At 36.3% G+C, this 27901-nt stretch overlaps 2 protein-coding genes across 12 annotated transcripts; one reads left to right on the forward strand and one right to left on the reverse strand.

The window, feature by feature from the left end:
• Nucleotides 1-185: 185 nt before the first annotated feature.
• On the reverse strand, nucleotides 186-12422 carry LOC126818469 (probable dimethyladenosine transferase). Of its 8 annotated transcripts, none has more exons than XM_056100704.1 (13): nucleotides 12358-12422; nucleotides 10205-10280; nucleotides 8765-8838; nucleotides 7692-7778; nucleotides 7051-7112; nucleotides 5015-5108; nucleotides 4674-4723; nucleotides 4245-4368; nucleotides 3303-3395; nucleotides 1838-1902; nucleotides 1290-1353; nucleotides 752-858; nucleotides 186-324 (listed from the first exon to the last, which is right to left on the reverse strand). In XM_056100704.1, exons 2-13 carry the CDS (start codon nucleotides 10260-10262, stop codon nucleotides 282-284), a joined length of 921 nt encoding a protein of 306 aa, XP_055956679.1. In that variant the 5' UTR covers nucleotides 10263-10280; nucleotides 12358-12422; the 3' UTR covers nucleotides 186-281. The 8 variants fall into 8 exon arrangements, with proteins under 8 accessions (XP_055956679.1, XP_055956681.1, XP_055956676.1 ...); XM_056100706.1 differs by lacking the exon at nucleotides 12358-12422 and adding an exon at nucleotides 12088-12153; XM_056100701.1 differs by lacking the exon at nucleotides 12358-12422 and adding an exon at nucleotides 11973-12106.
• LOC126818464 (poly [ADP-ribose] polymerase 1-like) lies at nucleotides 11000-27901 on the forward strand. Of its 4 annotated transcripts, none has more exons than XM_050545889.2 (2): nucleotides 11000-11157; nucleotides 16777-22037. In XM_050545889.2, exon 2 carries the CDS (start codon nucleotides 16960-16962, stop codon nucleotides 19576-19578), a length of 2619 nt encoding a protein of 872 aa, XP_050401846.2. In that variant the 5' UTR covers nucleotides 11000-11157; nucleotides 16777-16959; the 3' UTR covers nucleotides 19579-22037. The 4 variants fall into 4 exon arrangements, 2 of the variants coding, with proteins under 2 accessions (XP_050401846.2, XP_055956673.1); XR_008788000.1 differs by lacking the exon at nucleotides 16777-22037 and adding an exon at nucleotides 27770-27901 and having other exon boundaries at nucleotides 11029-11157; XM_056100698.1 differs by lacking the exon at nucleotides 11000-11157 and adding an exon at nucleotides 11192-11600.

Here is a 27901-nt window from a genome sequence, read left to right on the forward strand (position 1 = left end):
TGACACAGATCCTATGATCAAAGGGGCAAACATTACACCACTTGATCACCCAGTCCTCTTCCAAGTTAAAGCAATGGAAAGTCTACCAGAATGTCCCTGGATTAGCCAAAAACAACTTTCATATTTCCCTGCCACATCCCTGATTCCCATTCTATTTTCGTTTTAAATAAATCTACATAGCTTCAGACATTTAAATAACACAATTTATTTACATATCTACAATAATATAACAAATAGTTTTAGATGGAGCACAATTTGTTTTCCTTTACAAACAAATGCCTTTAGGCGAAATGGAATCCCTCTTTATTGAAAGCATTCATCAATCTGAAAAACAACAAAAAAGACAAGATTCTAGTATAATTTCTATACATCATAGTAAGACCAAAGACAGTAAAAAATTATACCACCAAAAAAGAATTTATAACATGCCTAATATTTGTATTGTTTAGTGGTGTATTATTTTATATGTATTTATGAGAATTGCACAAATATCTCATGCAAATTACCATAACACAATCAAAATTGTCTACCCATAATATTGTCAATAAAAACTATCCAAGCAGTAAGACGAATCACAACATCAAGAGGTGTGTATCTGTACCAGACATCTGATTAATTATGATCAATATCACAATTCTTCAATGAGTTAAATAGTATATTACAGAAAGTTAATATCAACAGTCATCTTATCTTGAATATAAAGATTTAAATAAATGAATAATATAAAAGATCAAAATATCAATCATCTTACTCTAAGAATTCATCGATATCCATAAATCTTGCTCTTTTTTTCTCTAATCCAGTAGCTTCTATTATTTCATTAACCTTTTCTTTTATATCAAAATCAGCTGCCAAAGTCTGTAAAAATATTTTAAAATAAAAGTAATGTACGGTAACTTAAATCTCTTTCGTCAAGCTCAGGGAGTAGCTTAAAGACTTGTGTGTCTCTCTCGGGCAGTTTAAGGTGCTAGAATGAGCAGTAGTTTTTGACAGTACAGGTGTTAAAGGGATGAACACCAAACTTGATTGGGGATCCAAACCATGGATGCTGTTTTCCCTGTAGATGCCGAACAGCATCCCTGTTCCAAACTAAAGTAAAAGCAATGATTAATAAATTTGTCTTGATGCTATTAAAATCTATTTCCATGTATACTGAAACTGGATCAATAATGATAGAATGTAACAATTTAATACATGTCAAAGCATAAAACAAATCATTATAATACAAAGATAACATAATTATACATCAAATTGAACAGATCGTTTTACCAATATTTAAATTATATTACCTTATTATGAAGAGAGCAGTGAATTTTATAATTTTTTTCTAATAAAGCTAAAATCTTTGAGAACCTAAAAATAAAAAATATATTCTGAATTATAACCTTTAGTGTAACATAAGTTTTCCCCAATTTAAATGAGAATTTGATCGCTTTACAAAGGGTATACATATACTGCTCTGTGAATGACAACTATAGCCATAGTCAACTTAACCAAATTTGAATATTGTTGGTGATGGCTTCACAAGTACTGAAATATGTTGGCCAATTAAAAAATCTAAAATACAGGCTATTTATACTGTGGGGTTGGTATGTGGATAGCCAAATGGCCCAAGGGTAAGTCTTCTCTCTGATCCATTTTATTAGGATTCAATTGAGAGTTGAATCCTTGAACAGCAACTTGATTTGACAATTTTGGTTACACAAATCTGTGAATTTGTCTCGCTAAATGCAATATCAATAAATTGAACCCTTCATAATACATGACAAGTATTATTATAAGTTTTTTTCCCCTCACTTCTCCACTCTCTCTAAAATATGAACATTAAATATTTCACCTGAATGAAGCACCAATAGTTTTATTCTTTCTGGAGAAACAGATTCTTATCAAACCATCCCATTCCTTCAATTACAAACACACATTATTTAATAGACACCAAAACGTGAACAGTTTATTTGGATCTATTTATAAGAAAATAGAAATTTCTCAAATAATCTTTTCAAACAAGCCAACAGTGAGGCTGATGTCCCCCGCCGAAATTGCAAAATAAATAGATGACACATATTAATTAATCGCACATTTATTTTTTTCACTAAGTTTCATCACTCTCTATCAGATAGAATCAAGATTATGTTGTCCCAAACCATCGACAAATGAAATCGATTAGCTCTGCTTAGCTTCAGCTCGAAATGTTAATTATTGAACTCAGTCAAGACATTCACCTAATGAACATCTACATATACATCAAGTTTAAACATTCACCTAATAGACACCTATGCCAAGTTTGAACATTCTACCTCAATTAGAAGGAGAGTTATTGTGTTCCAAAGTTTCTACCAATCAAATTGCTTATCACTCTGCTTACCCTCAGCAAAAAATGTTCATTATCGAACTTAGTTAAGGTATTCATATAATAAATCTATACACCAAGTTTCATCAATCTCACTTAATTAGAACTAAAGTTATCGTGTCCCAAAGCATCAACCAATCAAATTGCTTATCTCTGCTTACCCTAAGCGGAAAATGCTCATCTTCGAACTCCATCAAGGCATTGACCTAATCAACACATACACCAAGTTTGAACATTCTAGCTCAATTAGGAAGAGAGTTATCGTGCCCCAAAGTATCAACCAATCAAATTGCTTATCTCTGCTTACCCTAAGCGGAAAATGCTCATCTTCGAACTCCATCAAGGCATTGACCTAATAAACACATACACCAAGTTTGAACATTCTAGCTCAATTAAAAGTTATCGTGTCCCAAAGCATCAACCAATCAAATTGCTTATCTCTGCTTACCCTAAGCGGAAAATGCTCATCTTCGAACTCCATCAAGGCATTGACCTAATCAACACATACACCAAGTTTGAACATTCTAGCCCAATTAGGAAGAGAGTTATCGTGTCCCAAAGCATCAACCAATCAAATTGCTTATCTCTGCTTACCCTAAGCGGAAAATGCTCATCTTCGAACTCCATCAAGGCATTGACCTAATAAACACATACACCAAGTTTGAACATTCTAGCTCAATTAGGAAGAGAGTTATTGTGTCCCAAAAAGTGTGACGGACAGACAGACGGACGGACAGACAGACGGACAGACAGACGGACAGACAGACAGACAGACGGACGAACCCATTTTAATAGTCCCCTGCTTTCTTCGAAAGGCGGGGGACAATTAAAGATATGAAAAATGTTTCTGTTTTCTTTAAAAGAACATACAATACTATTTTTCACTGTCAAGAAACCACCATTTGTTAGAAAATCATTAAAAATATCGCGAAGACAAACAGAATGAACCCACCTGAAAATTGACTGGTGGAGGAGGATTTCTTGGTTCTATTCTTACAACACTTGATTCAACTTTTGGTGGTGGACGAAAATTATTTTTTCCAACCTGAAAAAACAATTGTTTAAACCATGAAAAATCTACAATTCATTTGTGTAAATAGGCCTATTGCTAAAGAGTATCTACGGTAAACATGTACATAATAGGAAACAAATTCAGTGTTGCAGATTGTTACCTTTTGAATACAGAGTTGCTGAGTCGTAACAGGATCCTTTCATGTCAAATCAACTAAAATCAAATGCCTTATTAAACATAGGCCTACATTATGCAAGAGCTAAATCTGCCTATTGTAGGTCTTTCTTTAGGCCTGAAATGTTATCTAAATTATTAATTAGACATTAATTAACGTATCCAGACCATAATTAACTCTCTATGTCAACGCTAGCCTGCGATGTTTAATGGATTAGGATACCATTTGCTGCTCCACTTTTATTCTTAATTTAATCATGATATGGAAAATCGAGACTATGTTCTTTATCGTACCGACTTGATGATCGAGGTTAGGCCGAAAATTCAATCGCTAAAATCTTGGTTCAGAGTGGATCAATTTGACTGAAATTTTTAGCAAATTCCCTTTACATTATCTAGTTTTTAACTATTATAGTGAGAACTTCCAGCTCTTTATCTAATCTCCCATAATGTATCCTTAAAAGTTTGTTGACTTGTATTTCAACAAATTATCTTTGAGTAAATATTTTTAGATGTGTCCTTGTTTATGTTACATAGCTAAATCATCAAAATTTCAATAAATTTAACATGGATACACTTTTGACTTATTTGCCATGAAATGATATAATACTTTTCAAAATTTTAAACATCACAATTTATTATTAAACAATATGGGTTTAACATACACGTACTGGGTTATTTTCATAAATAAAATAAATATTTATTTACCTTCATTAAATGGCTGACTCGTGATAATAATTGTGTATTCATTGACAGACGACAGTATAACTTTTCTCCTGGTTTTGCAACCAATCTCTGGGCAAATTCTTGTTGAAACATGAGAACAGCACACCTGTAATTATTCCCAAACAAGTAACATAATTATAACATTTCAGCTGGTTCCTCAGAGTTAGGCCACACCAATCTGATTTTTTGTTTTCCAGAACACCTGTTAAAATTATTTGTTCGGCATAATGACTTGTTTAAAACCAAAAGTAACTGGTTGTGCTGTTCAAAAGGTTTTAGTTCAAATTTTTAAAGTTTTGAAATTTGAAAAGAATCATCTTTCACCTGATTGGTTATATTAATCAAGTAATAGTATTTATCCATATGATTTTTCCAACTTCATTCTAATCACATTTATTCATAAAAACCTACCTGAAGAATGGTCTGTGTAGTAACAGTTTAAACACAAATGGTGATGAAATCTTTAAAATAAAAGTATCAATATGAGAAAATAAAATAAAAACATATATGTGTCTGTTTTATCTAAATATATTTCTAATCAAAAACGATAAAGATAACCTATTAACACCTATACATAATAATAAGATTAACTCATAAATGCGAAATATCAACTTTTCAAAAAAAGCATATTATACCCTTGTATTTTAATAAAATTGTAATATTATGTCAGGGGCTTTATCATGAATTTAAAATGGATTTTGGTTTAGAGAATGCCATATCATACTGTACTGTAATTGATATGGTAAACTTACCTGATATGGTAAATTAGCTACACAAACATCAAAGAAAGGTAAAGGTGTTTTTAGTACATCACCAACAATCAACTGTAATTTGTTAGCTAATGGTCTGAAATATTATTTATACAGTATAAATAGTCATGTAATTAATAGTGATGAACTGATTAAGGCATACATGCCAATTGTCTGCCTTTCATGAGTCTAGATATGGGTGATAGGATGATTTCAAATATATCGATACCAAGGCAGTTGATCCATGATATTACAGAAGGTTGTGAGAATACAGAAGTGACAGCAAAGACATCAACTGCTGTCTACCATTTATATATATTGACACTTACCTGCAGTAAGATTTATCAATATTAAAAATCAGAGTGGTAAAGATATACTATTCAAAAAAAGTAGGGGATATTTGATTTTTAAGTGTTATTAAAGTCACCTAATGAAACTGACGAAGAAACAAATGACAAAATGAAATGAAGTTCACATTCATCGACTTATTCCAAATGATCGTTAGACTAAGTAAGGCACAGACTGACCATTATAAGGGTAAAATGATACCCGGGGTCAAACAGCAAAGTTACCACAGCATCACAACCAAGTCAGTAACGGGTAAATCCTCCTCTGTTTGCCAAACAAGCATTGATCCGACGTGGCATACTCCTAATGAGACGTCTAAGGTCATTTTGGTCCAGATTGTCCCATTCCTGTTGCAACGCAGCAGCAAGTTCTTGGACATTGGCAGGACGTTGTTGACGTTGACGTAACCTCTGTCCAAGCATGTCCCAGACATGCTCGATGGGGGAGAGGTCGGGACTCAGTGCTGGCCAAGGTAATGTGATGATGTTCTGTTGTTGGAGGTGACCTGTAACGATCCTGGCCCTGTGACATCTTGCGTTGTCATCCTGGAAGATGAAACGGCGGCCATGACGTCTTGCGAACGGCACAACATGGACTGCCAAGATGTTGTCCCGGTAGTACTGGCCTGTAACACGCCCTGCAACAACATGTAAAGCCGTTCTTCCAGCAACAGTGATGCCTCCCCACACCATAACAGAACCACCCCCAAATCGATCATGTCTGATGACGTTAACGTCTTGGAAGCGCTCGTTTTGACGACGCCACACCCTCCTACGTCTGTCAAAAAAATCAACAGTGAACCTTGACTCATCTGAAAACATCACATTGCTCCAGCGTCGATTATCCCAGTGTTGACGATCCCTACACCAACAACGTCTTGCTTGAACGTGATGATCTCTCAAACAAGGGATCACGCGAGGACGTCGGGCGCGAAGGTGACCCCTATGCAGTCGATTCCGATTCGTCTGGCCACTAACTCTCACACCAGTGTCTGTTTGAAGACGAGCGCTTATCTGATTTGCTGTGATGACACGATTTCTCAAGGCCAAGGTACGGATAAATCGATCCTGGGCTTGAGTTGTCGCCCTTGGTCGACCTGAGCGTGGTCTGTCCTGTACAGATTGTGTATCACGGTATCTGGACCATAGCCTGCTTATGACAGACTGAGAAACATTCATCGTCCGCGCCACAACCGCCTGTGTTGTGCCGATCTGTAGCATGCCAAGGGCACGTAACCTTTCATTTTGGGTAAGCCGACGCATATCAAAATTTGTTTTCTGGTCACTAAAACAATTAAACTGATGTTTCCACCCTGGAATTCAATGCCACAATGACTGTAACATTCAAAGTCAGAGTCGTGCAAATCTTGGGTTGGACCCCCATGATGATCCCAAGCATCACCTGCATTCCATGCGGTAGCTATTGGTGCGTTTGGGCGTCACATGTAACTGGAAATGTTTCTTCTGTTAGGTTCTATAGTGACTTTTTTCGTAGTCATTTGCATATTTTAGTATTATGCCCCCAAAATCAAATATCCCCTACTTTTATTGAATAGTATACATATGCAAATGATATTTATGATGAATATTGTAAACTCAATATCCCAATATACCAGTTTGGGTATTTCTGAATTATTATCAACCTCTATTGAGTCCTATTTGATTAAGAAACGTAAAAAGAATAAAACTTACGTTCCTTGAACTCTTTTATGTAGTTCTGCTGCTAATCTTGGGTCAACTTCACAGGCTATAACCTAAATTAAATAATCACAATTAACTGTAATATCATAACAGCCATATATTACAGATATTTAGTCTCAATACAATAGACAACCAATAAAAACTTCAAATAGACCAGAATATTATTGAAACCTCTAAGTTGCTAATAAGATTTCCCAGCAAAGGTGAATATCTATTATTGAAATCAATGATAATCTATGGGGTTATTCATGTCAATAGGATAGACAACCAGTATAAGTTCATAAAAATGGTACACTGGTCTATATAAAAGTGTTCAAAAGGTTTTGTAGCGAAGGGGAATAACTACCGCAGTGATTATCTAAACAAAATGGTGAAAATCAACACTACAATAGTTTTTTTCTCAATTCAATTAGATAGCAAACCCATACCAATTTCAGAAAAATATATGGCTTATGTGAATAACAGACCGAAGGACAGGTTAAGGTGATACCATGTGTGTATAAAAATTAATTCAACGTTTAATCCAAATATTACATACAGAAAAATGAACAGGACATGAATTTCGACAAAACATGGACATTATAAGACATCAAACCAACTGAATGGAACGTGGCATCACTACTGCTTCTTACCTTTTTAACTTTTTCAAGTAATTTGACTGTCATATTTCCTGTACCAGGTCCAACTTCTAACACAGTATCTGTTGGCCTTAAAGCAGCCTGTAAAGTATAAGTTTAGGCTATATAATATTCTCTATGCAATCAAATAATTAGTTTGATGTCCAATCAATTGCAAACCAGGGCATTTCAAGAATAATATCTAGTCTATTTTTATATCAGTAATCTGCTTGTACAAAGGGTTGTTAGCAGTGTGAAGAAACTAGAGAACAAAGATAAAACCCAAAAGGTTAGATAGATAACAATGCCAGCTACCAGAATCAACATTTTAAAAAAGTTTCTAAATATATCCACATGCCACACTAAAAAATAGATTGCATTATAAAAAATTTAGTAAAACAAGTAGCGTAACCCATAGTTTTCGATGCTTAAAAAATTTGATATAAAGTTGGGTGTTAGGTAGACTTAGGCCCAAAGAGACATTACCACTTGCACTAAGAAAATTAATGTAATTAATTCTGAATATTAGGACTGTAACAATATACTGTGATGTGGTATATGTGCCACGGATCAGTTCAGGGTACTTTACATTCTGTACCACGGTTTGTTAAACATGGTACAGATTTTTCAACCTTCTGTTTTTTTCCAATACTTAACCATCGTACAGAGTTATTTCCTCTGTAGTTCATGTAACAAGGAGGAAAGATGGTTTTCGGCAATGAAATTACATTTGCCTCCAGCTAACCACAAATCACAGATACATGTATATGGGAACATTTTGGATTAAAATGCCAGATGGAAAAGCTGTGGCTAATGGAGTGACAACTTGTCGCCATTGTTTTGTCGACGTTTATTAAAGACAATTTAAATATCATGTAATTGTTTTTATTTTTCTCAAGTAAATTTGGAAAGAAAACATATCCCAATGTGTATCGTAACGTGAGGTCCATCCCATGATACGTATTGTATTATATCGTGAGGTTAGCATATCATTGCAGCCCTACTGAATATCATATTCAAAATAAGCTTAGGCTCTCCAAATTATCCAATTATAAATAATAAAATTATTATTATTATTATTAGTTCACCTTTTCTATCATTGTGTTAACAATGAGTGGATTCTTTAAAATGTGCTGACCAAATGTCTTATTGAAGGTTATCCCTGGAAATAAAAACAAATTTACATTAGTTTATTTACCATTAATACCATAGGTCAACATTTTAAAAGACAGAAATGAAATCATTATTGAACAATTTGAAGGACTAATTGTTCACAGAGTCGTACTAAGATTTTGCAGGCTCCTGAACTATTTATACCCATCTATTAACACACCCCTAGGTTTGGTGGGGGGGGGGGGGGTGCCATAGTTTGTATACTACACATATAAATTATCATTTGAACCCTTTTTTAATGAGAAAATTTAGAGTTATTATAATTTGTTTCAGCATTCACAAATGAGAGAGAGAGAAATAGGGTTTAACGTCTACTCGACACAGACTAGGTCATTTTGTGACTAACATATGGTTTAATTTTATTTCAATAATTCGCTTGCGCGTAGGGGTCTTTAGCAGAGGGAGGAAACCAGAGGACCCGGAGAAAACCCACGAGGTTGGACAGGCAACCCTACTCCTTGTCACGTACAACCGGGGATTCGAAACCACGCCAGTTGACTCAATGACAGGCCTTATGATACAGCGCGCAAGTGCTAACTATTCGGCCATCCAACCCCCCCCCCCATTCACAAATGACATAACTTTCCACCTGATCTGTGGAGGCCGACCAACAGGAGGAAATCCCTGCGCTATAGTACAGTCCCTAAAGCTCATGCCTTAATCTGGCCCTGTATTCCTTTTATAATGACCTTCCTTTATTCCCATATCAGTCCGAATATATTAAGATTATTTGTGGGGATATGTACATGTATGGTTGACATTCGAGGCTATTTTGACTAACTTTCCTTTTACATTTTTGCCAGTTTTTGTTTGAGCCAATCTAAAAAAGTGTTTTCATCCCATACAAACAAACTTCTTAAAAATGGCTTCTTCTTAAAAGTTATTTATATGTTACTGGCAATCACTCCTGTGTAAGCTGCGTTGACCACCACTGCCACCAGTAAAATAAAATCCACTGTACAAAATATTTGCTCATATGTTGACTGAACATGACACAAGATGATGTGGGGAGGGTGGAATAAGTAGTGACAACCACGTGTTTCAATAAAAACAAACACTATTACCGCGATTTTTTTGATCGATTGATATCATGATGTCAAAGTCTGGCTTATCACACTCACAGGAGTAGGCCTAAAAGGGATCTTATTTTGTGCTTTGGAATTATTTTACTGGAGGTGACATAATTATTGCAAACACAGGTATAATTTTTAATAACTATAATTAAGTAGTTTGTTCACAATGGAAGAAGACACTTCATCCTTTAACTAGCATGGATCTATTCTGTATCACTATCAGTCCATGTTGAACTTATTTTCAATTTATCATAGTTGGACATGTTTTGTTTATAATATAACCTTGTTTGGTAATCTGTTGGTGTTGTCTGGATTTCTTTGCTACTCTTTCTTTTGGCATATTGTACGGTTTTCAGACCTAAAAAGGGATAAATGTTAATAATAAATATTGTCAATGAATGACTTCTTCCACCACGTGTTGTTGACAAAATGACGTCACGGAGTAAAGGGGGCTTAACTCAATCAAACTTTTTAAGAATACAAATTTACAAATGCAGAACTACAAAGCCCGAAACGAAACTTGATAATAACATTAAATTTTCCAATCCTATTCTTTAAACAGTAGAGCACTATCACCAATCATTTGATCCGATTGTATTAATTAACAAACCAATGGACATTTTCGAACAAAACAAGAGAATATCACCTGGATTCGCAATCTTGTAAGATTTCGTTCCGACAAGATAAATTTTTTCGGTCCAAAATTTGCCAATCGACAACATGCAATTTCCCGCCGTGACCCACCATAAATAAATATCTCCAAATATCTCAACAATTACGCCAAAATATTTATATATATGCCAAGCCTCAAATCAGTTTCACACAATTATAGTCACTAAATAAACGATTATGTTGTACTTAATAAGCTATGACCATTAATCATCTATAAATAATAGACTGAAAACTGGTTCCAAGTGTCGTCCATAACATCCAGACACTTTTGAGTAAAAGATAGGTTACGTGCCCTTGTTTTGAAATTAGTCTCGCTTAACCAGTCTATCGACCATTCTACGTCTGATTGACAGGTCGGGATAATCAAGACTACTTTTTTACGAAACAAAACAGAAAGCTAGAACAAGGAAATTGAATTTAGAAATAAGCACTTTAGACAACTCAACAATTGTTTTAAGAAACTTGTGAAAGTAAAATGAAACTACTTCTAGTATCATGTTCCTGCTAAAGAAAGTGATTCCGAGAGAGTATTTGTACTAAACCAAAAGAAGCCGCTCTTAACGGTACAGTTAATGATAAAGCAATTTAAAAAATAAAACAAACGTAATTTCTAAAGCTGCTGTAATAACCAAGACGCTAAATTTTACTGCTATTCAAAATCGTCAACAATAGATTTTTTACGGCTGTAATAGTTGATATATTTGTAGAGAATTGCACGTGCGGTGGCTATTTATCGACTCAAAGAGAGTGCGGGGTAGTCAGAAATCAGTTCGAGACACGCAACTGAAGCGTGCACATTTAGCCGTGTCGAGACCAACTTTCTCTAGAGTGCACGGGTCACTCTATAACTTGAACTTGAAGAAAAATGTCGGATCATCACGATTTACCGTTTAAGGCCGAATATGCTAAAAGCGATCGATCTAGCTGTAAAGCATGCAAATCAAACATTTCAAAAGATTTACTGAGATTGGCAATTATGGTCCAGTCACCCCATTTCGATGGAAAGGTATGTCATAATCATTTATCATGTAAATTCACTCCCACCGGCTCCGCTTGGGTGGTGCACATAATCATAATACGTCGATTGGCATACTAAATTACCATCCATTGACTCAGTCACTATTTTTGGATCCAGGTCTTTTCCCCCCATATACCAGTTCATCCTGAGTAGTTTCATAATTAGATACCATTATATTATATAAATGACTTATAATTTTTACAGGTAACCAAGTGGTTTTAAATTAATTGCAAATAAAAAAACCCACTGCAAAAGTGCAATAAGAATAAGTAGTAGATCTAGTATTAAATTAAATGGTCTGTGTCAGTCTCTGTGAACGGCTTAACAATGTAAAGGAACATTTCAATGAGAAAATAAGACCTTGCTTATCTCGCTAGTGTCAGTGTGCAACACAACATGGTGTTAAAAATATGTCCCCTTCTGCTAAACGGCTGGGCTAATACTACATTAATACAGGAAAACAACGGAAAACTACCGGAAAACGCCATGTTATACTGAATACCGGAAAAAAACGAAAAACACACTAAATACCGGAAACCACCCTAAATATAGGGGTTTCAGGTCACGTGACTTTAGCGTGAAATCGGACAGCCAGAGGCTGAAATATACCCCACTTCAATCTACGATTCTGAATTACTATTTCATGTAAATGCATTACTAGCAATTGTATTGCAATAGTTTAATATCAATCTCAATATATGCAAAGATTCAGGCTAAAAAATTATCGAAATGTAAGCGAAATTACCGTTTGTTTACATGAGACGCTCGCGGAAAAATACCGCTCTGACGTCACGCGGCCTGAGATTTTCCATTGCTACGACTCACTACATTGGTGAATCCACACCTTAGTTACCGGGGGATTTTGATATAGAACCAATCAAACGATAGTTAACATTTTTGTGATTATTATGCTTGTTGATACCACGTGGTCGGACAATTAGACCCGGTGTGATAGTTTGAGTTGACTCCTGGTGTGTATTTTCTCCTGGGCACTTGCGCATGTCCGAAACTGATGTTTGCCTTAACAACGAAACTATATCTACTTCCTGCAGTGTGATTTGGTTCCTGACCACTGGTCAGTACAGGAAAAAATATATCATGTACTTGATTAGAGTTTTGTCATTAATAAAATACTTGTTGACGTGATAATTAGCTGTTGTTTTAGCGATCAGTAGTTACACGATCAACGGATCTAAGTTGATTGGCTTGAAATTGATACTTCGTTCGTTATTTGTTGCCGTTGTTTTTTTTAGTGATTAGTCGTTCTACACACGTACGATCAGTGAAAACCATACAAATTGATGATTGGCTTGAAATTATCAATTAATTCACCTCCAAGGGAAGATTAAGGCCTTTGATATTTCGTGGCTTCATTTAACACAAATATAAAAGTATGGAATTTCTTATTCCGATTTCTTTAACATAAATATAGATTTATTACACCATCCCATACGTACATTCAAACATGCATGTAGACAGCCCAAATACAAGAGAGAATGTTCGCATTGTGGACGGGTATATAAACTAAATAATAATAATAAAGATCGTCAATTTGCATCCTCTCTTAGTGGTAATATTGTAAATATATAATAGTCTATAATATATTGATTTGACCGTAAGAACATCTTAGGGGAAATCCTATCACGAGGAGTCAATGCACACCGCGTCTGTAACGGTGTGAGGTGACTCCTTCAACTGCGCATGCGCCAAACGGTAATCACACACCAGGGACCATCTGAAACTGCCACACCGGAGAAAATGTGATTTATCTGTTTTGATGACTGAAAATTGCTAAATTTCGACTAAATATAACAAGCCAACAGTGAGGCTGATGTCCCCCGCCGAAATCCCAAAATAAATAGATGACACACATTAATTAATCGCACATTTATTTCTTTTTTCAAAAGTATCAAGCAATCAATCTACACACTAAGTTTCATCACTCTCTATCAGATAGAATCATGAATATCTTGTCCCAAAGCATCGACCAATGAAATTGAATAGCTCTGCTTAGCTGTAACTCGAAATGTTAATCAAGACATTCACCTAATGAACATCTACATCAAGTCTAAGCATTCTACCTCAATTAAAAGCAAAGTTGTTATGTTCCAAAGTCTTGACCAATCAAATTGCTTATCGCTCATTAGCCTAAGCAGAAAATTCTCACCATCTAAATTAGTCAAGGTAATGATATAATGAATCTATATTCGGGAGTTCCATCTCTCTCACTTCGTAATAACCAAAGTTATCGTGCCTCAAAGCATCAACTAATCAGATTGCTTATTTCTGCGTACCGCAAGCAGACAATGTTCATCATAGAACTCCGTCAAGGCATTCACCTATTGAACGCCTACACCAAGTTTAAACATTCTACCTCAATTCGACGTAGAGTTATTGGGTTCCAAAGTCTCGACCAATCAAATTGCTTATCACTCTGCTTACCCTCAGCAGAAACAAGGCATTGACCTAATAAACACATACACCAAGTTTGAACATTCTAGCTCAATTAAAAGTTATCGTGTCCCAAAGCATCAACCAATCAAATTGCTTATCTCTGCTTACCCTAAGCGGAAAATGCTCATCTTCGAACTCCATCAAGGCAATGACCTAATCAACACATACACCAAGTTTGAACATTCTAGCCCAATTAGGAAGAGAGTTATCGTGTCCCAAAGCATCAACCAATCAAATTGCTTATCTCTGCTTACCCTAAGCGGAAAATGCTCATCTTCGAACTCCATCAAGGCATTGACCTAATAAACACATACACCAAGTTTGAACATTCTAGCTCAATTAGGAAGAGAGTTATTGTGTCCCAAAAAGTGTGACGGACGGACAGACAGACAGACGGACGAACCCATTTTAATAGTCCCCTGCTTTCTTCGAAAGGCGGGGGACAAAAAAACTTTCTTGAGGTATCATCCAGATTATAAATATTTGACATATTATCATTCAAATTATTACGATTTTAATAAATTTTAGCTGACAATAACGTGCGGATTTCAGTTTGAAAATTGGTACTATAGATTCTGAAGGGAAAATACCGCTTATGACGTCACTCAAATATGACTGAAAAGCACTCACTTTTGTGCCATGCCACGCATTGACTGGTATAGAGCATTTTAATTAAATTATTGACGTCGATCTCGGATTTTAAAATTCCATCACTTTGGATCTAATTAGAATATTTTGATGAAATAAACAAATTTGGGTAGCAAATATTTTTAATTTTTTTTTTTCTGTCATTTGAAACTTTGACCTGAAACCCCTACTAAATACATGTAGGTAACCCGGAGAAGGGCTATACTATAAACCGGAAACTAACCCTAACCCTAACCCAGGCACACAGAGGACCAGGCTCCAGATTTCCTATTTAGGGTGCCAGTCTCCAAGTTACCTATTTAGGGTATTTTCCGGTATTTAGTGTGTTTTCCGGTATTTAGTGTGTTTTCCGGTATTTAGTGTTTTTCCGGTGTTTTCTGGTATTCAGTATAAAATGGTGATTTCCGGTGTTTTCCGGTATATAGTATTGCCGTAAACGGCTAGACAGACACCATTGAAATCTAAATATAGGGTAACGCACAAATTTACGTAACTCGGCCATATATAAGACGAAATGAAATTTAGGTTAGCTGGGTGAAAAATGGAATTTGTCGATTTTGCCTAGCCGAATTAAAATCGAATTTTTTCAAAAATTCCAAATTCATTTCTTCTTATACATGTATGGCCGAGTTACGTAAATTTGTGCGTGTTGAGTTGCACATACTGACACTAGCGAGGTAAGCAAGGTCTTATTTTCTCACTGAAATGTTCCTTTACATTGTTCAGCTGTTCACAGAGACTGACTGACACACGACCGTATAGCAGTAAAAAGTTGCCCAGTAAAATTGACATGGGGCCGATTTATTTTCGACAAGGATTCAATAGGACGGTTTCTGAACGTACATTGCGAGTGTAATGAGACCTACATCCAGAGCTGAACTAAATTTATACCAACATTGATGTTGTCTTACCTTGAAAAGATGGGCTTCTGTCGTTACGATATCCAATATTTGCGACACGAATCATATGTGCCAGAATGCTTTCGAGCACCATTTGTAATGAAGCGACTTGATGAACAAGGCTAACCGCATCCTATTAGAGAATACTAATGGTGTAGACTGGAATAACCAGATGCCAAAGACTGCCATTCAATCTGGACTCTTCCCTGAGCATACACTGTAACTTATTAAAAACTTACTGTAAAAACAGAAATGATTGAATGTAAATCAGTTAATATACTTTCATTTTACATTATGATACGGATTGCGACCCATTTGTGTCAATTTTACATGTAGGTTCCAAATAATACAGATTTTATAATAGCTCCTTTAATTGACTCAGAAAAAAACAGCAACATATATGCCAGTCTGCAGAGTATATCCAATTTTGACAAGATCATGTTCGTGCAATGGAATTGCTTACTAAATTCCAGCGTGCAACCTAAAACTAGCGTGAAGGAAATAAAACCATTCATGCTTGATGAAATACGCTATTTTGTCAGGCTTGCAATTTCAAAATTGTAGTAACCACTGCACCTGTACACGTAAATTAGCCATACACAACTCGATTGGGTCAGTTTTACCAGCTCGCTACATATAAGTCACTACTTACTATTATGGTAGTTGTCTCCCTTGACACAACGAAAACGTTGAATTAAAATTTGAAATTCTTGCGCTTCTGCCAGGATCTTGCATGTCAGGAATTATCACTATCATCTATTGTGTATCAATTACGTATTAAGAACAACGTGACAATTAGTACAGATCGCTAGGTGAAAATGTCGTGCAACAACTGGCGTGTACTGATCCCTGAAAAATTTACTTGTGCGGACATACTCTAAAGACTGGTACATATTTCCGTTGCGGGGACAAGATATTTGGTTGGGAGGAACGAAGAAATGTCACTTGTGATTTGTGGGCATACGTATGTATCTACACCCGGCGTGATTCCGAAACTATTGATTGTAGCGAATTTCATCGCCAGCAGGTCGGTTTAGAAAATTCAGGACCAAATTCTTTATAGTGTTAGGCCTCACTACCTACCGTTTTTAGCCCAGCAAATTAAGGCACGTGTAACTTTTAAGATGAAATATGTCACATTAAAAATGGTTGTTTATTTTGAGGTTCCCAACTGGTTTCATTTTGCTTGTTTCTGGAAGAGAGCAAAAGTTGCCCAGCCTGATGATATTCATGGTTACCATTCCTTGCGTTGGGAAGACCAGCAGAAGGTGAAGGGAAAGATTGGTGGTGGTGGTGGCGGCGGAGGGGATGGAGATGCAACAGATGGAGGGGATTCAGATCCAAAAATGTTTACAACAGAATATGCTAAATCAAATCGTAGCACCTGTCGTGGTTGTGAAGATAAAATTGACAAAGGCTTGATTCGAATTTCCAAAAAAGAATTTGACAGTCAGCAAGCCAAAATATATGGTCCCCAAGAACTCTGGCACCATGTTGATTGTTTTGTAGATAAAAAAGACGATCTGGAATTTAATGTAGATATAAAACAAATAACAGGATTCGAAAGTTTAAAGAAAGAAGATCAAGAAGAACTGATTAAAAAGCTGGGAGGAGCAGGACCTGCAATAAAAGTTAAAATTGAGGAAACAGAAGAAGAAAAGCAGCTCCGTGACCAAAGCGCCTTAATCTGGAAATATCGCGACCTGTTGATAAAGAATGTGTCGAAGAAAGCCATGAAACTAATGCTCGAGTTGAACGAACAAAATGTTCCACCTGGTGAAAGCAAACTTTTAGATGCCATGTCTGATTGCTTGACATTTGGTGCTTTGGAACGATGTCCCGAATGTAAGGAAGGGCAGTTTTATTATACTACTGAAGGTTATAAATGTTCAGGCAATATGACTGCCTGGACAAAATGTATGAACATTATCAAGAATCCTAAACGTAAGGCCTTTAAAGTCCCTAAGGAATTTCATGACGTTGAATTTTTAAAAAAATACAAATATAATGCTAACACTAGAATATTTCCGGTTGTAAAAGTCTCGGCTATTGAAGGTCCAGTGAGGGATTCGGTTGATGGTGTCCTAGCAACAGATAAGCCATTAGATCAAATGAAATTTGTCATCATTGGAAAAACGAAGAAATCCAAAGCTGTCCTCACTAAAGAGATATCCAATTTGGGTGGTACAGTTATCTCTAAACCCGATGGAAGTGTTGCTGCATGCATTTCAACCAAAAACGAAGTTGATAAAAAATCAAAAGGTATTGAAGAAGCGGAAAAGGCAGATGTCCATGTGGTAAGCGAGGATTTTTTGGAAGATTTAAAAGCTGGAGAAGTGGTAGCCCATATTTTGAAGCACAATTTGTCAACATGGGGCTCAGATCCTGCTACACGAATTGGTGACATTAAACCTAAAACCCTGCCAAAAAAGAGTGCTTACAAGAGTGGTATGACCGCAAAGGAAGAAGCCATGTTCACCAAAAGCGTCCCAACCAAAAAGAAAATGACGGTTAAGGGTGGTGCAGCAGTTGATCCTGATTCTGAATTAGAAGATGTTGCTCATGTTATCGAAGAACGAGGCTCGGTTTACAGTGCTGTGTTGGGAACGGTTGATATAGTCAAGGGAACTAACTCTTATTATAAATTACAGGCGCTTGAGAAAGATAAGGGCAGTGGTTGGTATCTATTTCGATCCTGGGGTCGAGTTGGTACAACGATTGGTGGCAACAAATGTGAAAAACAAGGCTCAAGAGCTGCAGCTATTAACAGCTTTAAAACCATGTATGTAGAAAAAACAAATAATGACTGGGACAACAGAGCAAATTTTGAAAAATTTCCCAACAAATATTATCCACTGGAAATCGATTATGGCCAAGATGATGAAAACCTTGAAAACTTAGATGGTTCCAGAGCTGGTTCAAAACTTCCTAAAAATGTTCAAGATGTTATTTGTGCTATCTTTGATATCGACAAAATGAAGAAAGCCATGGTGGAATTTGAAATCGATTTGAAAAAAATGCCGCTGGGGAAACTTTCTAGGAGACAGATTGAAACAGCTTATTCTGTGTTGACAGAACTAAATACGCTCATTGAAACAAAAGGTTCACAAAACAAATTCTTGGATGCATCAAATCGATTTTACACCCTCATTCCACATGATTTTGGAATGAAAAAACCTCCATTGCTTGATACACCTGAAGTTATAAAAATGAAAACTGAGATGTTGGACAATCTACTGGACATTGAAGTGGCGTACAGTTTATTGAAAGGCGGTGATGAAGGAGCCAATCCTATTTATGCGCATTACAAGAAACTCAAATGTTCCATGGATCCAATGAAGAAAAAGAGCGACATGTATGATAGATTGGTGAAATACGTTGAAAATACCCATGCTGCAACCCACAATCAGTACTCACTTCAAGTTGAAGATATATTTGAAATCAAAAGAGAAGGCGAAGAAGAAAAATACCAACCATTTGAAGATCTTCACAATCGACAGTTATTATGGCATGGTTCACGAACGACGAATTACGCTGGTATTTTATCACAAGGGTTGCGTATCGCCCCGCCAGAAGCTCCTGTCACAGGTTATATGTTCGGTAAAGGTGTTTATTTTGCCGATATGGTTTCAAAAAGTGCCAATTATTGTCGGGCTAGTAAAACTGATAGTACAGCCTACATGCTGTTATGTGAGGTGGCTCTGGGTAATCCCCACGAACTTCTCGCCAGTAGCTATGTTACATCACTACCAAAAGGAAAGCATTCAACTAAAGGTTGTGGTATGACAGTACCTGATGAGAAGGGGGCGTACATTACCGAGGATGGTGTGAAAATTCCCATGGGTAAAGGAACAAATGCTACGATTGGTCGATCTAGTTTGCTATATAATGAATATATTGTCTATGACACGGCACAGATTAAAATGAAGTACATGCTAAAGATGAAATTTAACTTTAAATGGTGAAATTGAGGGTAGGAAATAAATACATGTAAAAACCTACATGTAAATGTTATGTTAGTGAGCAATTTTATATCATTTGTTAGGATTTATTGTCAATCTTGTAATACAATATCATTTGAGACCTAAAATTTAATATTGTATTTGAATCTATGTCAGTATTTTATATATTTTTCATTCTTTCCTTATTTTGGACATTCTAATAGACAGATTAATTACAAGTTTAATCTTATGTAACATCTGATAGGTGGTACTCACTTGTATGCTCGGAGTACCTATATGAGATAAGATTTAAGCACAACAGATATTGACACCTATTGTTTAAAGTTAGAATGGGTGACCATTAATAATTAGTTTCATTGTTAATTACCTGCGTTGTATAAACTTCTAAATTCCGCACGACTTTTATCTGTATCAGTCGTAGACTTAAGACATAATATTATGTAAGACGTGATAGCTTGTACAAACGTGTATCAGTCAGAATCCATGACAGGTGTTAACATTGTTGCTTTAGAGCTTAGAGGTGCGAATTCTAGTAATTAGTTTATGTTGGATTATCTTACTGTCAATCAAACTCAATGTGACTACGAGTTAGCCAATCAGTTTAATTGTTTATGTAACCTGTAAACCAATCAGGATTCAGGCGGCAGAGATGACACTACGTTATTTAAGAGTGGTTTTGAGAGTCAAAGGGCAGTTGGGTTTTCTGTGACCTAGGGAGAACATCTTTGGTTAGATATCTCCTGATCCAACCACCATATGTATATATATTATGCAGTAATAAAACATCTGTTTAATAAAAAGAGTATGTGTTATGTTACATACTCTTAAGTGGTGCGCATACTTGCCAATATTACTCAAGAGATTAGGAAAGTCAAAAGTTTTTTACGATTGTCATATAAAATTAGGTACATTTTATCGGAATTGCAAACGCTTATGGATAAGGGATTAGATTACTTCGCGCATTTAACATTACAACTCAACATGCTTTCACTCGGTCACATATCTCCAAGTACAATCTCTCCAAAAGACCTAAATTTCCACGACCCATAGTAAATAAATGGTGAACAATATATGCTGACATGATGATACATACATGGTGGACATTTATGGTGGAAAATATATGCTGACACAATGATACATACATAGTGGATATAAATGGTGAAAAATATATGCTGACACAATGATACATACATGGTGGATACTATATGTGCCTAATTGGTGGAAGATATCCATCTATGTTGTGTGTTTCCTTTAACATTTATACAGCATTAATTTGTGACTATTTTTCCCGCATAATGTGGAAGATATCCATCTACGTTTGTGTTTCATTTACCATTTATACAGCATTAATTTGTAACGATTTTTCCCGCATAATGTGGAAGATATCCATCTATGTTTGTGTGTTTCATTTAACATTTATACAGCATTAATTTGTGACGATTTTTCCCGCATAACGTGGAAGATATCCATCTATGTCTGTGTGTTTTATTTAACATTTATACAGCATTCATTTGTGACGATTTTTCCCACATATTGTGGAAGACAGTGACTTTTATACTTTGTGAATATTTTTAGTTTTGATGTTGTGCTTTTCTTTTATATATCTTTTAATGCTTCCATTATTGTATTTTGCTTTAATCTTTTTAAAATCGTTCCATATTATTTTATAATCTGCCTGCTTCGCAAAAAGTAGGGGACTTTTGAAATTGGTTTCTCTGCCTGTCATACCTTTTTGGAAGACAAATGAATCTGCTTCTGTTCGAGGTAGAATTTTAAAATTTGTTGAAGTTCAGTACATGTAGATGTATGGCTGGACTGGGCATGATGTATTTTAACTTGTGTTACATTGATTGGTCAATGCTTTATTTTCGAATTAGGGGGTTGGTTGGTCTAATGGTTTATCGTGAGCGTGAAATAATAATGTCTGTCATTGTATCAAGTGGCGTGGTTTTGATTCTCCGCTTAAATGTGACAGGAGTAGGGTTGCATGTCCAATCTTGTTGCTTTACCCCCCCCCCCCCACTACTAAAGACCCCTACGTGCAAGCGAATTATTGAAATAAAGTTGAACCATATATGTATCTTAGTCCCGAAATGACCTTCGGATTAAGTAAGGGGGACTTCTAATATACATGTACTGTTTTCTAACTAATTTTTTAATGTCAGGTAGATCACAGAAAAACTACTTTTATTAACTTGGGGTACATTGGAAAATAAATGTTTTGTGTGTGGTAAAATTCATAAATTGTGAAGTACATGTAGATACATGTATTCCATAATAACTAGTCTTAGTTCGTTTAAATAATGACTTGTATTGTACATTGTATCATTATTTGACAGTCAGGATGTAAAGATAGATAATAGTTGTTCGCACAGTCATCAACAACATTCGTGATATATCATTGTTATTTTTATACGCCCACATTTTCATGTGGACGTATATTGTCGTCGCCCCTGTCCGTCCGTACGAAAAATCACGTTTTTAGCTTGTGGACCCTATAGAGGTCACAATTTTAATCCTATTTTGATGAAACTTGAAATGTAAGTTTATAACCCAAAGATCTCGGTTCCTTTCAATATTCACGCATATAGGATCGTAACTTCCTGAATTATGGCACCTGATTGTACGAAAAATCGCATTTTTAGCTTGTGGACCATATAGAGGTAATAATTTTTATCCGATTTAAAAAAACGTATTATTATATCACCGTTACTTACACCTTGAGGACGACGGAGTTCGAATTTCATGAAAATCAGCCCAAAACTGACAGACAAAATGGCCGCCCTTCGTTCTCAAATAATGTAAAAATATGGTATATCAAGGTTGTGGACCCTATATAGGTCACAATTTTAATCCTATTTTGATGAAACTTAAAATTTAATTTTATAACTCAAAGATCTGGGTTCCTTTCAATATTCGCGCATATCGGACCGTAACGCCCTGAATTATGGCCCCTGATTGTACGAAAAATCGGGTGTTTAGCTTGTCGACCCTATAGAGGTCATAATTTTTATCCGATTTAAAAAAACGATTTAAGAAAACTTTCGAATATATCACCATTACACCCTAAGGTTAGTTGAGTTCGAATTTCGTAAATATCGGATTAAAACTGAGAGACAAAACGGCCGCCCCTCGTACTCAAATAGTGTAAAAAATATGGTATATCAGTGTTGTGGACCCTCTACAGACCACAATTTTCTTTTGATTTTGACGAAACTTGAAATGTAAGTTAATAACCCAAAGATCTTGGTTCTTTTCGATATTCGGCATATCGGATAGTAACTTCCTGAATTATGGCCCTTGATTGTACGAAAAATCGCGTTTTTAGCTTGTGGTCCTTGTAGAGGTCACAATTTTTATCTGATTTATAAAAAAAGAATGTGTGAATATATCACCATTACACACTAAGATCATGGATCCTTTTGATAATCGCGGATACCCGAACTTAACTTACTGGATTATGGCCCCTGATTGTTCGAAAAATGGCATTTGTAGCTTGCGGATTCTCTAGAGGTCACAATTTTTTTCCGATTTTAAAAACCAGATAAATATTTCACCATTGCACCATAATGAAGGTTGAATTCAAATTTCTGGAAAATCAAAATGAAACTGCCCAACAAAATGGCTGCTCATCTCTTGCAAAATGTGGGCGTATCCTGCCTGGCAGTCGCTGGTTAGTTACCGGTATTACAATCTTTTGATTTTGTTATATTATGATTTTGATACAGTATTTAGTAAAATATTGAACCTCATTAATACACATTGAATGTGTGCCGGCATGTGTCCAGGGTGGAGGGTCTGCTCAGGTGGAGCCTATACAACAGGGAGCCTAGGAGAGAGCCTATACCTAGCCCCCACCCCTGATCATTTTCCCCGCACACACCCATGGTGTGGTTAATTTAGCTTTAGTTTTATTCATGTGATTTTACTCTGTTTCCTGCATGTACAGTATACAGAATCCTGCACAAATTGAATATTTATCAAGATAGTGGTGTACTAGAGGGATAAAACAAAGATGCAGGTATTATTAACTTGGGAGATTTTAATATTTGTCATACATCATTCTACATGTATGGGGTTCTCCAAATATTATGAAGTAGAATTTCCAGTTTACAAGTGACTGTGAGTATACATGTACATGATCAAAAGTAATGGTCACTTTCAAATATTCAGTGTTACTCAGGATATTCTTAAGAATTATCCACACATAATTTATGTCTCTGAGTGTTAAATATATACACTTTAAAAAAAAGTAGGGGATATTGAAATGCAAATACCTATGCAGGTTGTCATATGATAAATAGTCATGGACACTTGACATGCTTTGATGAAGAACTTATCGCCCCAACAGAACCACTGAGCTGCACATGCGACACGCAATAGCTCCATACACGTGGGAGGGGTTCATTGTCAAATTTGACACTTAAAGGAAGGGTGGATGAAAACTGCCGCTTGCTGGTTTATTCTATCCATGTTTGCTTTCCTATCGGTTCTTGAATAAGATTTACTTGATTAGCGTATCTTTGCTTTAGTGTGTTACGTTTAATTTGATCGGGAGACGTGTATGTCAACGTCGACCGACAACACTGCAAGAACTGACCGTGGCCCTGCAAGAGGAGTGGGTCAGATTGCCCCAAATCGTGATTGGACGGTTGATTAGGAGCATGCCACGATGAATTGCTGAATGTCTGAGGATTGGTGGATGAAAACTGTCGCTTGCTGGTTTATCCTATCCATGTTAGCTTTCCTATCGGTTCTTGCATAAGATTTACTTGATTAGCGTATCTTTGCTTTAGTGTGTTACGTTTAATTTGATTGGGAGACGTGTTCGTCAACGTCGACCGACAACACTGCAAGAATTGACTGTGGCCCTGCAAGAGGAGTGGGTCAGATTGCCCCAAATCGTGATTGGCCGGTTGATTAGAAGCATGCCACGACGAATTGCTGAATGTCTGAGGATTGGTAGAGCAATTACTCATTATTAAGACAAAAATCAAAAACGTCCATTTTCACTTTTGACAGTGTATCTCTTTGCGAGTGAAATGGGGCCGTCAGATAAGCCGCCCATATGAAATGTTTATGTTCATGTGTAGGCAATTGGCCTGTTATTAACATACACTGGTTACCTCTAATAAAAACAGCAGTGCATTTCCGCAGTTTTGTATTGCTTCTGAATATCCCCTACTCTTTTTTTTGAAGAGTATACATGTATATTTGAAAAGTAAAAACTGCTTCTTTTCTTTAATCCACAAATGAATGATAAATGAATACTGTCATTATTTTAGATATTGATTAATGAACGCTTTTTTCACTCACAGGCTACTGACCAATATCAGAGTTTTTATGAGAATGCTAAATTAGATGATCTTTGTGATGATTGTGCTGAATAATTTGCTTGTACCATGTATGTGATTACTTTATAAAAGATTCCAACCTGATTAAAATATTTTGTTTAGTTATTTTTTATACATGGATGGCCTACACTACAAGAAGATCTTGGGCCAGTTGTTAACTTTTGACTCTTTTACATGGACTTAATGGATCGTTTTCTTTAACGGAGAAAAATTCTGTTGATGGAAGCCGCGTTAACTTTAATATGTCGTTAACATGCCCTTGCATATACCGATGGTATTAGTCGGCTGTTAGTCGAAGTATTACACCCTTAGCAAAAAGTCATAGATTACCAGTGTAATTTTCTACAGAACATTCTAGAGGGCTTTCTCGGCCAACACCGCTGGAGTGAACCCGCTAGCTCCAACATAGCGAACCGGCGTTCTACCCATTTAGCCACCGTGGCTCCATTACTACTTTTGAAATGCACATGCTATCTGGTGATGTCATTGCGCCCTGTACACATTTAGAAACATCGGGCAAGAATGTTACCCCACTCACCCGAAAAATCGGCCCGTATGCCATATTTGCGCAAATTAACATAGCTTCAAACGCACAACTCTCAAAACATTGCATCACAGTTTAAATTGAAATACATGTAAGTAAATATTGGATCACGAAAATATTTACTGAAAAGTATTTCTTTGTAATAATTCGTTCTAAATGTGTACTGGAACCAAGGTGAGTAAGAGTAAGACGCTGGCTGGCTAGTCTGGAGGTATCGCTCCAGATGTTGCAGCCTTGGCTTTAACGCAACTTTTTGTATTAGTGTACATATCACCGTAAACTGAATTGATATGGTTTTGTAAGTGCCTTTTATACGTCGACTTGGAAATGAGGTCGTATATTGCAATCCCGTCCATCGTTCACAATTTCTTGCGAACTCCATAGGCTACATTTATCATCCAAGAGTTTTGAAATTTATATATTTTGTTTACATTAGTGAGATGAAGAAGACTTTACGTCATTTCAACAAGTTATCGCCCCATCTTTATTACATTTATGCATTGTTAAAATAAGTAGTTCGTAAGTTATGGTCCTTGTTTCACTTTGTAGATTCCACTGAACACTGAACGACAAAAGTTATCACCCAATCAGTATTATATTGCTTACGACACAACCTACAAAAGAATAAATATGCATCAACTCTTGTCGACTGTCCGCACGAATTAGCATGTAATGACCTTGTTTCGTTTTTTTTTTCATTTCAACCATTTCCTTTTCTAAGTGCTCAAGAAGTGTTGTGGGTAAACAGGAGCGAAACCCGACAACGACAAAATTCTACAGTACGAAGGACTAAAAACTCTACTCTAATATTAAGTGCTGGGGGACTGCACTGCACATAATTTACATAATGATGATAAAAAAATGTGTAGTGAGTTAACAAGAGCGAAAACAATGCAACAATCCTGGGCCCTGTTTCTCGAAATCTTAACTACAGATAAAATCCAAATTTTAGTAGATTCTTCAATTTTATTTGGCTAAGCACTAAAATCAATCTAATATTATCAAATATAATTACTAAAATTTGAATTTTATCTTAGTTAAAATTTCGTGAAACAGGCCCCAGGACTTAGATGACGTGGACGTATGTTTTGTAGACAGCTCTGATCTTCCGTCTTAGTGTTACCGTACTTTGAAAAGTAGCCAGCTCCGACAAAAGTGATATTGGTATCGGCTAAACAACCGATAGAGTGGACATTAGGATGTTATAAACGCACGTTTTGCTGTTTCCATGATAAGATAAGATTGCAGCCACATGTGGGCTGTGACAAAATATCTATATTTACCTATTTGTATATATTACTACCATGACTACGTGGCCACAATAACTGTACACATACCCTGGGCTCGATTGAGTTACATGGTATTTATATTGTTGATAGTCGCCCACAGTCCTTCGTCTTTGTGATTGACATTGACATTGCCATGGTAGGCCTTAAAATTTAAGCAACCTCGCTGCTGTTTCGGGGGATGTTACCTTTCAAGGCCGAGTACGCTAAAAGCGACCGATCAAACTGTAAAGCATGTTACTTGAAGATTACAAAAGATTCATTGCGGTTGGCAGTTATGGTCCGATCACACAACTTCGACGGAAAGGTTTGTCACAATCAATTATGTAAAACTAGCAGGATACTCGGCTTCGCTCGGGGGGTCATAACTCCGAAACCGGAAGTGGTAGACTGACGCCACCTGGCCTATGTTACTCCCCGGTCCGAGCTACCCCTATACCCCAAATTTCAGACCTAGTGTAGCCGCCAACCACGAACAGACCGGCTTCGTTCGGGGGTCATAACTCCGAAACCGGAAGTGGTAGACTAACGCCACCTGGCCTATGTTACTCCCTGGTCCGAGCTACCCCTATACCCCAAATTTCATGTATATATAAGGGGTTTCAGTTATATGTAGTGAACACCAAATTTGATTTAGCTCTCTTATCAAAAGCCAAAAACATATAAAGCCACTGCCTTGGCAGTCGATTTTGATGGGTTAAAGAGATTAAGAAAATTGTAGGAAATCTCACGATTTGCTGCGAAGGCTGGGTATAAATGGGCTTGACGTATTTCTTCATACTTTCTACAGTATAGCAAATAAATGTTGCTCGTTTTCGATCGAGTTTAAATCGTAAAATTTGCATAGACGCTGGTCAGCAGGAATTTATTTGTACAATAGATCACCTCAACAGACAAGTTTGTTTATTTAAATATCCCCCAGAACTCTGTTCTGTCTCATCTTGAAGATGAGAGTGACACTAAAATGTTATGATTTGTCCTATCCTAAAAATATGAATATTTACTTCCAGGTTCCTAAATGGTACCATTTTGATTGTTTTTGGAAGAGAGCAAATGTTACACAGCCAGATAATATCCATGGCTACCACCCGTTACGCTGGGATGATCAGCAGAAGGTGAAGAAAAAGACTGATGGTGGGGGC

Source organism: Patella vulgata, chromosome 4 (genome assembly GCF_932274485.2).
Source record: "Patella vulgata chromosome 4, xgPatVulg1.2, whole genome shotgun sequence".
NCBI classification, from domain to species: Eukaryota; Metazoa; Mollusca; class Gastropoda; family Patellidae; genus Patella; species Patella vulgata.